At 40.2% G+C, this 15,794-nt stretch overlaps 1 protein-coding gene and 1 long non-coding RNA gene across 6 annotated transcripts in view; one reads left to right on the top strand and one right to left on the bottom strand.

Moving 5' to 3' along the window:
• The window catches only part of LOC148368018 (uncharacterized), a 532,004-nt gene that overhangs the window by 306,533 nt on the left and 209,677 nt on the right, over positions 1–15,794 (top strand). The gene's annotated exons all lie outside the window — the stretch shown is intronic.
• LOC148368022 (RNA polymerase II elongation factor ELL) overlaps positions 1–15,794 on the bottom strand; it is a 64,199-nt gene that overhangs the window by 25,098 nt on the left and 23,307 nt on the right. For all 4 annotated transcript variants that reach the window (XM_088334715.1, XM_088334713.1, XM_088334717.1 and 1 more), the window contains 2 exons: positions 11,683–11,810; positions 1,418–1,581 (listed from right to left, as the gene is read on the bottom strand). In XM_088334715.1, the coding sequence (XP_088190841.1) occupies positions 1,418–1,581; positions 11,683–11,810 (292 nt within the window). The remainder of the gene's footprint in view (positions 1–1,417; positions 1,582–11,682; positions 11,811–15,794) is intronic.

The raw sequence follows: 15,794 nt of genomic DNA, 5'->3' as shown, positions 1-15,794 counted from the left end.
AAGTAAACCTGTAGCTGCATTTCAGCACCGTGCGTACTTTGGCACCGAGGTGCCTTATTCGGCTGAAGTATGCGCGTTGCTGAAATACAGCGCCGAGGTGCAGCTTAGGGTTTACTTTGAGCCTTGTCCCTCAAATCAAGTGAGCACTTCAGTGCCGAAATATTCACAGCCGCAAAGTCCGGCGCCGAAATGCACACCTCAGACCCAAAGCACAAACTTTGGTGTTACTCATGTCAAATTACAGTCACTTTAGGATAAAATCACTCAAGTAAAAGTAAAAAACCTTTATCCAAATAATTATTTGAGTAAAATTAGTAAAAGCAGATCCTCCACCCAAAAAATGGAGGAGAGAAACCTGGCCTGGCCCGACTTAATGATTGATATTTTATGACTGAACCCGGCCCAAAATCCGGCCTGGATTCGGTCCAGGCCCAAGATCTTACCTCTGTTATGTATGCAGAATCAAATGACACTTCTAATAAAAAATCAATTGTGTGAGTTTAAAATCATGTTCGAAAGCTAAAACAGCTTATAGATCATAAAAGCTTTCCCGTGAGTATCTTTCCCCTTATTTCCCATGAGCATCTTTCCCCTTAAACAACATTAGTTACACAATTCACAAGGGCTTAGTTTGGTGAAAAGCAATCAGAGTTTGAGCAAGAGTCTGCAGCTCAGCACAACATGGGGGTCTTACAATTCTGCCAAGAAACAATATTGCATAACTGCAGCAAGCATTAACGTGGAGAACTAAAAGACGCTAGATTGCATAACACTTTTGTTTGATAGGTTGAATGATTCAGATGGTATAATGCAACATGAGTTATCAAGTACATATTTAAAGTATAAGTAATATCATTATTTAGTTATTTGTTGGATTATTGATATTTATTGTAAAAATAATTTATAATTAAAAAGGCACAAAAAGACAAGATTGCCATATGATTTGTAGCTTTTGCATCTGCGACAATGCTTAAAAAATGTTCAAGTGCTGTTCAGGGACACAGTAATTGTTTCTTTGTTCGAAACTGGTTTAGAGCATCAATGGAATTTTTCTTGCGAGCACTCGCTAAAATATCAAAACTTTTATTAGGCCACAGTTTTTTGGGGTGTTTAGTGTTTTTTGCTTTATTTCAGATCTTTATGTTGAGTATTAAACCCCAAAAGGATGCAATTAAACTACTTTGAAGGCCCAAACAGAGAAATATGATGAATTATATTGTAATAAATAATGGAAATGTTTCCAAAAACTATCCATGCTATTGTGATCTGGTTGAGTCATTGACTTAGGTAGATGTAAATGGAAGACGTTCAAGTCGGCTGGTGTTCTAAACTACTATTCAATTGACTATGAACCAAAACTAGCGCACAACCCTTCAACTTTCAAATTTTAGCACACCTGAATGAAGTAAATACTCACTTGGATGTGTTGCTCCGGGTTTAATCTCAATAGCTGAGCGGCTCCAGCTATCCTTCTCCACCTGAGACACCCTCTCGCGCGTCATCTGGTAAGAGTCCTCGGTGGCGCAGATGGTGATCTTGTCCTGGATAACACCTTGACCTTCCAGCTGCTCGCGGCCATCACTACAAAACCAACAACACAAAAGAAAACAGCTGAACCGCAGGAGCTGTAACCCCTTAACGTTCCTGTGAAATTCACCTGAAATCATAATCCAAGACGTACCCAAAGTAAATTAAATGTTGTTCTTGAACATTTTAAAAAATATGGACGGTTTTGGTCTCTTGAACTGGAATGCAATGTAGCTTTGTCCCAAATTGAAATAATACCTGCAAGTGCTACTAACATTGAGTAATTTGAGTTGTAACACAAGTAAATAGAAGGTTTTTATTCTCGCCTGAATTTTTTTTTCAATCGAATGCCGGCAGGTGAGTGTAGCATGGGCATATTAGCTGGAAAACAGTTGAAAAAATAGCTTGAAGCCTTACCTGGTACCTTGTCAAATTTGATCACAATCTGAAAAACTAAACATTGCATTTTTCACAGTTTTCTCAGGGTAGTTCTAGGCATTTCCAAAAGTGGCCATTTGGGAACGACCAGTTTACAGCTATAAAACCTCTGCAACTGTGTATTTTACTTAGGCCAGTTATTTTAGACATTTTGAAAGAGATGTAAATGTTTGACTTCTCTTCTCACGTCTTTATCACTGTTGTGCACATAATAATTGTGCGTAAATATGAATCACAAGTGGAGTAACGCACGTTTATTTTGGGATGTAATTTAAATATACAACCGATATCTGCGTATCGTTCTTTTAATAGTTTAACTGGCTAACCAGTGTGTCAGTTATCAATTGAATCGGTTACTACTGGCTAAAGATATTCAAAGCTAAGAGAGGTGATGTCAGTTTTATCATTACAGGCCCCCAAGGCTAATGATGGTTGTGGACCGTAAAAAAAGCCTGCAATTGGCCTAAAGTGTCAATAAAAAGGTCAGAGGCTAACGGCCATATTGGAAATAATTTTACGAGTCTGTTTATTTTTAAACAGGAATTCTGTGGAACGTACAACGATGCAGAAATGCTTTTAGGCGGATTGTTTTTTTTTATCTGTCGTGCGTTTTTGTAGATTTACTGGACGGTCTTGGTTTTGACTTGTCCATGTTTGCAGAGAATCAGCTCATTAGCTGACTACTAGGGGACGTTATTAGCGAGCAAACCAGGCTTTTAGGTATTTTGTTTCAGACTGATCATGATGTTTCTGTGATAAGTACATTTTGGAATACTCATCATATCTCGAATCACACAAATTGAAACTTTCCAATGATATGTGGCATGACTTATTTCAGTGACTGTTGACATCGTACAGACCGCATATTGCTTCTCAACAGTTAAGGAGTTAAGTTTTCAAGACCGTGAGAACAAAGTTGAGTTAGAAACCTCATTGTGGCATACTGACAGACTCGGGGCAAAACAATGTGGTTTAGTATGGGTACTGGCCAAACCGCCCGATGTACTAATGTCACAGACTGGATATAGCATGGTTGACTGCATGATAAATAGACAAAAAAGGTTCATGACAGGATACAGCCTGCGGAAAGGCTCTGGCTTTGCTTGGTCAAACTTGGCCCCAAACAGCTGCCTTGCAAAACTCTTCTAAGACAAAAGTCATGCGTCACACACAAAATCACTGGCCTGTTTGCACGCATGACTGTACCCTTTCTATTCCTTCCCTTGAAAACGTCAACTCAGTTGTGGGGTCAAAATGAGCAAAATACAATAGAAAACCTGCTAAAAACTTTTATTCAATTACCAACCTTTTTTAAAAGTTTGACCTAGTTTTTATGCCATTCCATGTTTTTTTAAATACAATGCTTTGTACACCTTCACCATCTAATTTTTAATGAAACATTGAGCAATATCTACAAAGCAATCAAACTGTTCCCTTATTAGCACATAACAGTTTATTCGACTTAAAATACATTTTCTAGTAATCATTTCAGCAGAATAAGACAGTGTCAGAACATCTCAGACCAACACGAAGGTGGATTACATTGGTGGAAAAGATCAATTTACTTCAGAAAAGATCACAGATCCAAAATCTGGAAATAAGGCAGATCAATTGGTTGGCCAATAATCAGTACACCCAAAATTAAAATTGTGGGGCAGAATAATTATTAGATTTCCACTATTAACAAATAAAGCTTTTTTTCTACCACTCTAAAAAATTACGTGAAATGAAATTAAATACATGCACAAAAGTTAAACCTGCCATGTACTGTATCTTACGGACTATAATTTGCTGCAGAGTACAAGTAGCACCAGTCAAAACATGCATAATTAAGAAGTACAAACCATATATAAGTCGCACCCGAGTGTAAGTTACATTTTTGGGGGGAAATCTGTTTGATAAAATCCGAAAACACAAACATACACACGACAATGCCGACAGATTTAAAAAATCCACCTAAAAGCATTACTGCATCGTTGTACGTTCCTTGTTGCAATCCGTCTGTTTCGTCACATAATTCCTGTTTACAAGTAAACAGACCTTAAATTAAAATGAAAGTACAGGCTGAATAAGTTTGTACGGTATACGAACGTTACATGATTGACATGCCTGTTAATTTCAGTAATGTTGTAACATATTAGGAGTTATTCACATACCTCTAGCACAGCGGTTCTCAAATAGTGTTTGCCAGGGAAACGTGCAATTGCACCTCCACTACGCTAGGGAGAAGTGGTTCTCATTGGTGGAGTATTTTGTTTCTATTTCGCCTCTACATAGTGCCTAGTGTAGACACAAAGTGGAATCGACCTTCAAGTGACCCCGTGAAAAAATATTTAACACAGATGTGGAGACAGGCAAAAAGAGACAAGGTCATGAGACAAACAAACGTCTTCTCCCAAAAACTAAGACAGGGGAGTTTGACCAAGCGGATGTAGTGACTCTGAAAGTGAGGAAAGAGAACCTTTAACAGGAGGTTTAGCAAAGCTTTTCTGGTCAGAAACAGAGGAAGAGAATGTCGACACTTGTTTGATACAGATTTCCGGTAAAAATGCTTTGCACCAACTCTTTTTTATTTTATTTTGTTGGAGCTGTGTATTTTACTTTGTAATCAATACTTAAATAAACTACAACAAAACTCAGATTTGGTTCTGTTACAGAAAATAATTGAGAAGCACTGTTCCAGCATAAATTACATGCTTACCAAATTTTCAGTTTCACTACCATTCACTAAACCCAATATCATTTTCATCCTCGGTTTTTGAGTTGTTCCTTGCCCGCATGCTGGTTTGAGATCAGGTAATTGTGTAATTTTGTAATTGTAATCCTGTGCAGTCCTTTGAGAGATTTTTGTGATTAAGGGCTATATAAATAAAGGTGACTTGACTTGACTTTACAGTTTACAGTCACAGTAATCGATCCGCTGCTTCCACCTTTCCGCTTCTCAGTTCTGCCAAATGACGCCTCATTTTCTGAATGTTAGTGTCCCAGTTGGTAAGAAAAGGTGATATCATTTTCCCAAAGTACAGATTTAAACAGCTCAAAAGTGAATTGTATACAAGTTGAAAATGCTCTATTACATTCTCCCCAAAAATGAGATACAAGTCATTTTAGTGTTGTTTGCTAGAGTGACATTTGCTCGGGAGGCAGTTCACGTGGGGAGACATTTTTCGGCACGACATAGCAAGGATGAAATAATCAACAAAGGCCTAGAGCGCCCCCTTGCGGTTTAGAGCAAAAATAACATGTTAAATGATATACCCTATGACAGGGGTCGCCAACCCCGTACCCGAGGGCATGCCGACGCCAAAGGTGACTTTATCACATAGGCCCGTTCTAAAAATAGACCGAATCACGAAATATCAATGTCTAAAATGTGATTAAATTGTATTGCGATTTTTTAAATTGCATTTACAGTCATGTAAATCAAAAACAAAAAGTATAAAAAATATATGAAAAACCTAAAAAAAACAAATCTTCGTAGCAGAGTTCAATAATATGAGAACTCTGATGTAACACTAGGACAGAGATGGGTGCGCATGCCACTCGCAGCCTCGATTTTGAACGTCGCAAATTGAGTCCAAATCGATTTATACATACTTAAACATGGTGGGAAAAGGATGAAACCGTATACTTTTCATAGTGAATGGGAGGAAACGTTATTTTTTTATTAATGTGAAAGAACTGTGTCTAATTTGAATGTCTGCGGCAAATCGGCACAACGTGGAGCGCCACTTCAACGCTTTGTCACAAAAGCTTCGATTCTACCGTAATTACCCACGCGGCAATGCACCATGAACAGAAAAGGCCCACAAGTTAAATGCAACTTTGGGCAAACAGCAGTCTTCTTTACAAGGCCGGTAAAAAAACTCTCCAAAAACAACCAAAGCCTCTTTTAGAGCCACACAGTTTTTGATAAAAAGAAAGGAAGCATTTACAGAAGGGGAGGTTTCTTAAGAGGCAGACAAACAACTGACAATGTCGTTGGTGGCAACAGTTTCAGTGCCATGGCAAAGATGGAGTTGAAATATTGAAAAACTGTTAGAAATGTGTTACTAAGTTTTAAATATATGTTTTGTTCTAATGGCTGCACATTTAGTAAATAGTAGAAATGGGATATTTTATTTGTATTTAATTTTTGTTTGTACCTACATAATTTATCATTCGTACAAACATGGTGCAGACTTCATAAAAATTGAAACTGATGATAGCGTCTTGATTTCCTGAAAAATGTTGTGAAAGTTGTCATTTTTTTTTGTTTGTTTCCTTTTGAGCATTTGTAATTGAAACAATTGGAAAGGTAAAGAAGAAATAAAATATTGCATGTTGAAGTTTATTTGTTTCCTATCTTGTTGAATCATTCTGAATAATTAGTAATCATTAAAATCAGTTCCCACATAAAATATCAGTAAGATAAGAGATTAAATAAATTAATTAAATTAATATTATTGTTTCGGAAGTGTCACGGTTGCCATGGCACCCAATTGGCCCCGCCTGTATGGCGCCAGCTGCAGCTTGTTGACAGATTGGCTCCCTGTCAGTATTCAAACTCGGTCCTGTCAGTCCCCTTTTGTCGGTCCGTCTGCGTATCTGTTTTTACACGGCAAGCCCTTTTTCGCCTGTCCTGTTCTTTGCTCCTTTTTGTCTCCCGTTACGATCTGTTTTGATCTCGACCACGTCTGCTCTCCCGTCCTGAATTACGACCTGTTTTGATCGCGACCACGTCGACTCTCCCCTCCTGGCTTTCGACTTGTTTCCGATCCCAATCATGTTTTTGCTCTTCTATCCCGGCTACAGACCCGTTTTTTTCCGTTTCCGTCTTCACCATCGCTCGCCACGGAAGTCCCACTTCCGCGTTCAGAGTGACCTGCTCCCCGCGACCAGCGATCACCGGAGCGTGATTGCAATCCTTTCCCTTCTTCCCGAAAAAACTGTGAGAATCGTTACGCAAGTGGGTCCTGTCTCCGTACTAGTCCTGACAGGAAGTGCGTTATAGATAGATAGATAGATAGATAGATAGATAGATAGATAGATAGATAGATAGATAGATAGATAGATAGATAGATAGATAGATAGATAGATAGATAGATAGATAGATAGATAGATAGATAGATAGATAGATAGATAGATAGATAGATAGATACTTTATTCATCCCCGGAGGGAAATTCACATTTCCAGCAGCATCCCTGAGCTGAGAACAGTACAATAATAAAGCCAAAAGAATGCAATATACAAATACCCAGTGTGACGTGCAAATGCCCACTGTAGCGTGTTATATAGAGTAACTAAATAGTGCTACACAGAATACATTTTGCAGTAAGATTCGGTAATATCCAATGTAGGTGGTGTGGTTTAATGTGGGCCTTTACTCTGCCGGGTGGAGTTAAAGAGCCTCATGGCATGAGGAAGAAAAGATCTCTTCAGTCTGTCCGTAGTACAAGACAGTGACAGCAGTCTGTCGCTGAAACTGCTCTTCTGTCTGGAGATAATGCTGTGTAGTGGATGCGATGGATTGTCCATGATTGACCTCAGCTTTTTCAGTGCTCGTCTCTCAGCTACTGTTGTTAGGCTGTCCAGCTCTTTGCCCACAACAGAGCTCGCTTTCCTAGCCAGTTTATTGAGACGAGAGGCATCCTTCTTCTTGACGCTGCCTCCCCAACACGCTGCCGCATAGAAGAGGGCGCTTGCCACTACTGTCTCGTAGAATATTTTCAGGAGCTTTTTGCAGATGTTGAAGGAGGCCAGCCTTCTGAGGAAGTAAAGTCGGCTTTGCCCTTTCCTACATAGAGCTTCTGTGTTGGCAGACCAGTCCAGTTTGTTGTCCAGCTGCACACCCAGGTATTTGTAGGTCTGGACAAATTCTACACATTCTCCCTTGATGGTTACAGGAACCGGGTGAGTTCTGGTTCTCCTGAAGTCCACCACCATCTCTCTGGTCTTGGTGGTGTTTAGGTGCAGGTGGTTTGCGTCGCTCCATCGGACAAAGTCCTGAATCAATTTCCTGTACTCCTCCTGCCCGTCTCTGATACATCCCACGATCGCAGTGTCGTCGGCAAACTTTTGCACATGGCAGGCCTCAGAGTTGTACTTAAAGTCCGATGTATATAGGTGAATAGGAACGGAGAGAGAACGGTCCCCTGCGGAGATCCTGTGCTGCTAACCACAGTGTCCGATGTACAGCCACCCTGTTTCACATACTGGGGTCTGCCTGTCAGGTAGTCAGTAATCCATTCTACAAGGTGTGAGCTAACTCCCATCTCTGTCAGTTTCCTACTCAGTAGCAGAGGCTGTATGGTATTGAAGGCACTGGAGAAGTCCAAAAATGTAATCCTCACAGCCCCCTTCGCCCTATCCAGGTGAGAGAGGGATCGGTGTAACATGTATACTATAGCATCCTCCACTCCCACCTTCTCCTGGTAAGCAAATTGCAGTGGGTCGATGGTGTGACGGACCTGTAGCCTCAGGTGGTGCAGCAGCAGCCTCTCCATGGTCTTCATCACATGTGATGTCAGGGCGACCGGCCTGAAGTCGTTGAGTTCCTCAGTTCTTGATTTCTTTGGGACTGGGATGATGCAGGATGTTTTCCACAGCTGAGGGACCCTCCCCTGTTCAAGGCTCAGGTTGAAGATGCGCTGTAGAGGGTCTCCCAGCTCAGACGCACAGGCTTTCAGCAGTCGGGGGGATACTCCATCCGGACCAGCTGCCTTGCTGGTTCGTAGCCTTCTCAGCTCTCCACACACCTGGGCTGAAGTTATTTTTAGTGGGGGGATGTCTTCCATGCTAGTGTCCAGAGGGGGAGGGGGAAGGACAGCTGCATTACTCAGGGGTGAGGATGAGGCGGAGTGGTCAAACCTGTTGAAAAAGTTGTTCAACTGGTTGACTCGCCCCACATCTATATCCACAGCCACACCCTGCTTGGTGCTGCAGCCAGTAATTGTTTTCATCCCTTCCCACACCTCCTTCATGTTGTTGTTCTGCAGCTTTTTCTCCAACTTCCTCCTGTACTGCTCCTTCCCTTTCCGGAGCTGGACTTTGAGCTCCTTCTGTACTCGTTTTAGCTCCTGATGATCACCATTTTTAAAGGCCCTCTTCTTTTGGTTCAGAAGGCACTTGATGTCGCTCGTGATCCAGGGCTTGTTGTTGGCATAGCAGCGTACAGTCTTTATAGGAACAACATTGTCCATGCAGAACTTAATGTAGTCAGTAGTGCAGTTTGCCATCTCCTCAATGTCCCCACTGCTGGACCCTAGCAGGACATCCCAGTCCGTACATCCAAAGCAGTCTCTCAGAGCCTGCTCTGCCTCGGTGGACCATTTTCTAAAAGAGCGTGTGGTTGTTTGTAGCCTCCTCACTTTTGGTTTGTACTGTGGTTTAAGCAGAATGAGGTTGTGGTCTCCTTTTCCAAGGGCGGGCAGTGGTTTAGCGCTGTAAGCATTTTTGATATTCGCATACAGAAGGTCAATAGTCCTATTTCCCCTGGTCTTGCAGTTCACATACTGGACGAAAGAGGGCAGTGTCTTATCAAGAGTCACATGGTTGAAGTCCCCAGAGATTAACATTGCAGCCTCCGGGTATTTTGTTTGAAGTTTTGCCACCGCGGAGTGGATGACGTCACACGCTACTTCCGCATCAGCGCGCGGTGGGATGTAAAAAATGACAGCAATGGCGTGTCCGAACTCTCTGGGCATGTAATAGGGACGAAGACTTACAGCCAAAAGTTCGACATCCCGGCAGCAGATTGAAAGCTTTGTTTTTACATGCCCGGGGTTACACCACCTCGTGTTCACGTAGATAGCCAGTCCCCCTCCTTTGCGCTTCCCACTGACTTTTGTCCCTCTGTCAGCCCGAACAGCGCAGAAGCCGTTTAGCGCGATGTTAGCGTCCGTGATGCTAGGCGTAAGCCACGTTTCCGTAAAGCAAAGCAAGCTGCACTCCCTGTATGCTTTGATGTCTTTCACAAGCACAGCCAGTTCGTCGATCTTATTCGGTAGGGAGTTGACATTCCCCATGATTATGGACGGTACCGTGGGCTTATATCGCCACTTCGCCGCTAGCCGCTTAGCCTTTACTTTAGCACCGGCTCTGCAACCCCGGTAGGGTCGCCTCACCTCGTTTGGTAAAAGGGGGACTGTGCCGGCTCGAGAATTCCTCAGGTCGAGGAGTAGGTTTCTTGAATATACGTACTTTTGCGAGTTGAAACCCATATCCATAGGATAGAAAGTAATCCAAGTGTTGCAAGGCACTGATAAAGTAAGCAAAAATAAATAAATAAATCACAAAAGTAGCGAAAATAACACGGGAGCTGCTGGAGTGGCTGCCATTCGTGACGGCGCCGGAAGCTGTGTTATTAAGGCGCCCTTAATGTCACTTCGCGCCCTTGAGGTTGCTCTCTGCCTCAAAAAGGTTATAGACCCCTTATAATAATGTGTTAAACATTTCTCATAAAAGTCGCACCCCGGCCAAACTACGAAAAAAACTGCATTGTCTGGAAAATACGGTAATTCGTGGTAAAACCCTAAAACCCAATTTTGTCAGACATTTAGCAGAAAAGAGGTTTGTAATATAATGCACGGGACCAACCAGTTATTTGGATTAATCTACACAAAAGATTTTCCGCACTATAAGGCGCATTGGGTTATTGGGCGCACCCCCCAAAAAATAGTTTTTGGTCCTATATTTTCCATACATATGGCGCACCGGATTATAAGGCGCTACAATGGGAACGCTGACAAAACAGTTAAGATAGTTCAGTCAAACTTATTACCCCCTTAACATTCTGAAAGCTTGCAAAGAAGCAAATACGTGCGGATGCGGTGTCCATACAATGTCACCAAACAAACATTTCGTAGTTTCCATTTTATTTTTTGCTAGCAACTGTGTGGACAGCAAAGTAAGAATTTTATTGTGCAGGGAAACGGGGTTCTTTACTGTGCATATAACAATAAACACTTTGAATTGAATTTAAATTAAAAATAGACTGATCACAGAAGATCGTTCTAAAACAAGATACCGGGAAAATATAAATCCGCATAGCTCACCTAAGTTCTCTTGCAGCCTTCACGTAACCATGGTCTTCTTAATACCGTGAGTGTAATAAATCCAGGAGAGTAAAATATTTACAAATACAGAATAGTAAAACATGTTTTCTCTATGCCGCAGTGCAACCCAACCTCTGATTCACATTCATCTTTTTCGGCCAATTGCAGGCTTTGGTTCGCCCCTTTAGCCTATGCGAGCCTGTAAATGATAAAAAGGATCCGCCCTCTTTATCTCCGAATAATAGTGAATGATTCAAATGATGATTGACATATTGGTTAGGGAAATGAAACGCCGGTATATAAATCCCAGCATACACCGCGGACGACTTCGTCTTCGGGGGAAAATCTAGTCGGCGGCTGCTTGCTTTATAGTTGCAAAAATTTGCGACTTAATATTGATCCATATATAAGGCGCACTGTATTATAAGGCACATGGTCAGCTTTTGAAAAAAATAAAGGTGCGCCTTATAGTGCGGAAAATACGGTAATTCCAAAAGGGAACAAAGTTATAACAGTTCAATATGCATGGAGATTTGAATTTTACCTAATGTGTTTTTTAGAAGCATGCATAACAATGGTAGTCCTTTGGATTTATCACTCCTTAGGGGAAGTTTTGTCTGTCAGAAAGGTTGATTAACCCAGCTTTAGGGGTTTCACTACATTTAAGCTGTAGCTTCCTACCTTGAAACATATTGATAGATGCAGTCGAAGCTTGCTTGTGGCTGGTCTTTGGAGTCGCTGGATAAATAAAAGGAGAAGACACGAACTGCATTGGGCGACTCTGGTGTGGGAGCTGGCAGCTTTATGTGCTATGACAGAAACAAGAAAATTAGACTAATAGTCAATAGAAACACCTCACAAAAGCCCGTGAAAAAGTGAGGGCCATTGGAAATTGGATTGTTGATAAACAAATATGTGTCTGTACAATGTCACCAGGCACTGAAATACATCATGACATATGAGTGGAAAGCTTACATTTTTGGGATTAAAAAGATATGCTAACCATTTCACAGAAACATCATATTCAGTCTGATACAAGATACCCGAAAACTATAAAGCCGGGATAGCTTAGCAATAAATCCCCTGGTCATGAGGTGATTGAGATGATTTTCTGCAAACATGGAGTCGTTACATCCAGGATTGCCAGTAATCCAACCGTGTAAGATATTTACTCCAAAACACATGATAAAAACAGATTAAAATAACAAAAATTCGCCTCAAACCATTTCTTCCTTGTCGCCACATAATTCCTTTTTACTGATAAACTGACTCGTAAAATTATCAGCCAGTGACCTCTCGGCAACAAGCAGGCTCTTTTTAGGGTTTACAGCCCGAAATAGTCTATGAGGGCCTGTTCTAATAAAACGGAATTCGCCACCTTTAGCTCGGAATATGTTTAGCTAGTAGTAACGATTCAAATAATGATTGACACATTCGTTAGCTAACGACATTCTGAAAAGAATGATACGCTGATGTTCGGAGGGAATTAAAATCAGGCCGCAAAATAAAAGTGCGGAATACCACTCGTAATTCATTTTTACGCACAGGTGAGCACTATCATTGATTCACTTCAGGAAAGAATCAAACATTTACAAATCTTTAAAAACTCTATATTTAAAAAAAAAAATCCTTGAGTTTTACTTTTGTCTTTTCGCTTCTTTCTCTATTTTTTTTTACATTTTTTTACTTCTTTTTTGAAAAAAAAAATTGTAGTCTTATTACTCTTCTTTTCAAATCAGGGCCCCTATGGCCTAAGGCAAGATAAATTAAATACTTTTTAAAGACTTTTTTAAATACTGTATTTTCCGCACTATAAGGCGCACCTAAAAGTCTTAATTTTTTTCAAAAGCTGACCATGCGCCTTATAATACAGTGCGCCTTATTTATGGATCAATATTAAATCGCAAAGTCTTCAAACTAACTTGCAGCCGCCGACTACATTTTCCCCCGAACGCCAAGTAGTCTGCGGTGTATGCTGGGATTTATTTACCGGCGTTTCATTGGCTAACCAATGTGTCAATCATCATTTGAATCGATCACTATTGGCTAAAGTTATTCGGAGGTCAAGGGGCGGATCCTTTTTATCATTTACAGGCTGGCATTGGCTGAAGCGGCAAAACAAAGCCTGCAATTGGCCGAAAAAGATGAATGCGTATAGCACGTGGTTTGACGGCATACAGAAAGCATTTTTTTACTATTCTGTATTTGTAAATATTTTATTCTCCTTGATTTACTAAACTCACGGATATAAGAGGACCATGGCTGCACATTATTATTGAACACAACGGCTTCGGTGAGCTACCCTGGCTATATATTTTCCCAGTATCTTGTTTCAGACTGAACTCGATGTTTCTGTGATAAGCGGTGCAGATAATGGATGGAATGGAGTGTCTATTTTAAATTAAACTCAATTCCAAGTGTTTATTGTCATATGCACAGTAAAGTTGCGAGCGAAAAAGAAAATAGAAACTAAGGAATGGTTGGCATTTCTTGAATCCCAAAACTTTAACCTTCCGAATGATATTTGAAACGATGCATTTGAGTGACATCGTACTGACACCGCATCCGCACGTGTCTATGACACGTATTTGCTTCTTTGCAAGATTTTGGAATGTTAAGAGGGTAATAAGTTTGACTGAATCATCTGACTGTTTTGTCGACGTTCCCATTGTAGCGCCTTATAATCCGGTGCGCCTTATCTATGTAAGATATAGGACAAAAAACTATTTTTGGGGGATGCGCCCTATAACCCGGTGCGCCTTATAGTGTGGAAAATACGGTACCTTTTGAAATCAAATTAAAAGCTCTGGCCCCCTTAACTTTCATTTTGAGGCAGGGGTCTGAAACTATCATCCTGGGGGGCGCAATTGCCCCCGGCTGAACGTTTAAGACCCCTGGCCTAGACCTACCCTTAATAAATGTGTAAAATACAATATTCAGTTTTTTAGAATTTGATCAAATTCAACAAGGTACCAGGTAAGGCTTCAAGCTGTTGTCTCCCCTGTTTTCTAGCTAAAATGCCCATGCCACAATCATCCGCAGGTATTTGATTACAAAAAATATTCAGAAGAGAATAAAAACCTTATCTTTCTGTGTGTTCCAACTCACATTACTCAATGTTAGTAGCATTTGGAGTGAGTTTTTTAGTATGGGTCAAAACCTCAGTGTGATACCTTTCAAAAGAGACCAAAACAGTCCATATTTTCAAAATGGTTCAAGAACAGCATTTTATTTACTCTGGGTACGTCTTGGATTGGGATTTTAGGCGAATTTTATAGGAACCTTAAGAGGTAAATAAGACATTACAATGTGTTAGCAAGCCAACTCGTTGCAAGCGTTTCAAGACAGTGAATTAAACGCTTCACTTTACCTGTATCATCTCACAGCACAAGTTTTTACTTGCAGGCTTTAGACCAAGTGCTTTGCAACTACAGTGTTTTTATTTGGGCTCTTATTAAACCTGCACGGGTCTTAAAAAGACTACACCAGTGGCTCACCCAGCATGTGACATAAAAGTTTAATAGGACTGTGTACTATTTACCTCTGTGACATACTCTTAAAACTTGTCTAGGTTAATCCCGGATGTGGTTGTCAGAGGCAGAGGTCAGAAAACATTTTTGCTGCCAGACTGTTACAGTCACACTCTGTTATTGATTTAATTAGACATCTCATAAATCAGTCATACAGTAAGAGTACATTACATAAAAACAGAACAGCAATCAAAAAGTTGAATCCATTCTGTCTAGCTGTTATGAACTAATGTATCAACACAGATACCGTAACACTGTGTGCTTGTTTCTACAGTATTTTCTTTTTTTACATGGAATACACTTTTCTCTCTCTATACCATTACCACAGGAGTCTTCATAAAAACAAAGGTTAAAAACTTAGGTCAACAAAAACATTTTAATCAAAGTTTGTCTGATAAATGTGCAGGTTGATGCCAACATCAAATATTTAAAAAATTGTCTGCATTATGCATGCTCCAAACCTCCCCACAAGAAAGACGCAAGTTCAAAAGTGGCAACCTCTGTGATGCACCTTTAAAATATTTTCTGTCTGAGAACAAACGGGAATGAATATGACAGTCGAAGTATCTCTGCAAAATCACAAGAGCTAAAATCCTTGTAAACCAGTATGAGATGAGGCAGTGGTGCAAAGTTTACTTTAATGGGACAAGATCTCTGATATCGGTAAACAACTTTATTCAAATACACAAAATTGGCATATAATGACTAAGTTTGCAGTGTTTGTTATGCACAAAAAGAGTAAAATAACATCATGCAGATTGAAATATATTCCGTTGGATGCAATAGAAAATATTTTCCATTCACTAAAATTAATGTTAGAATTGCTGATCCATCAGTTACAATTACACAAAATAAGACAGTAACACAACACCATTTTAATTACTCGCGCGACATTCTTTCCTAACATTTTTAATAAGATAAAGTTTCTCTGCACGAACAGGTAGATTACTGATATTTTCATTTATTCAAGTAATATTTTTTTCTCAAACGCTGTCAATTAGATGCAAATTTTGGGCAGTTAGGCAAGTTGAAAAACGAAAAATTGTACAAGTAAGCAACTTCAGCATTCACAGATACCAAGTATCAATACTACTACTTGATACTAAATATTTCCCAAATGAAATTATAATCCACTTGTGTACTTCCGAAAAGCATTTTGTTTACAACTGTGGTAAATAAAAAGCAATTTTCCGTTTTTGTTGCTTTCCATTTATTAATGATTGTTAAAAAGTGGATATAATCACGACACACACAATACTTAAA

Source organism: Urocampus carinirostris, chromosome 4 (genome assembly GCF_059441175.1).
Source record: "Urocampus carinirostris isolate Australia breed hairy pipefish chromosome 4, RoL_Ucar_1.0, whole genome shotgun sequence".
Lineage (NCBI taxonomy): Eukaryota > Metazoa > Chordata > Actinopteri > Syngnathiformes > Syngnathidae > Urocampus > Urocampus carinirostris.
Note: the sequence above shows the minus strand (reverse complement) of the source record. Positions and strands in the feature narration are given on the sequence as shown.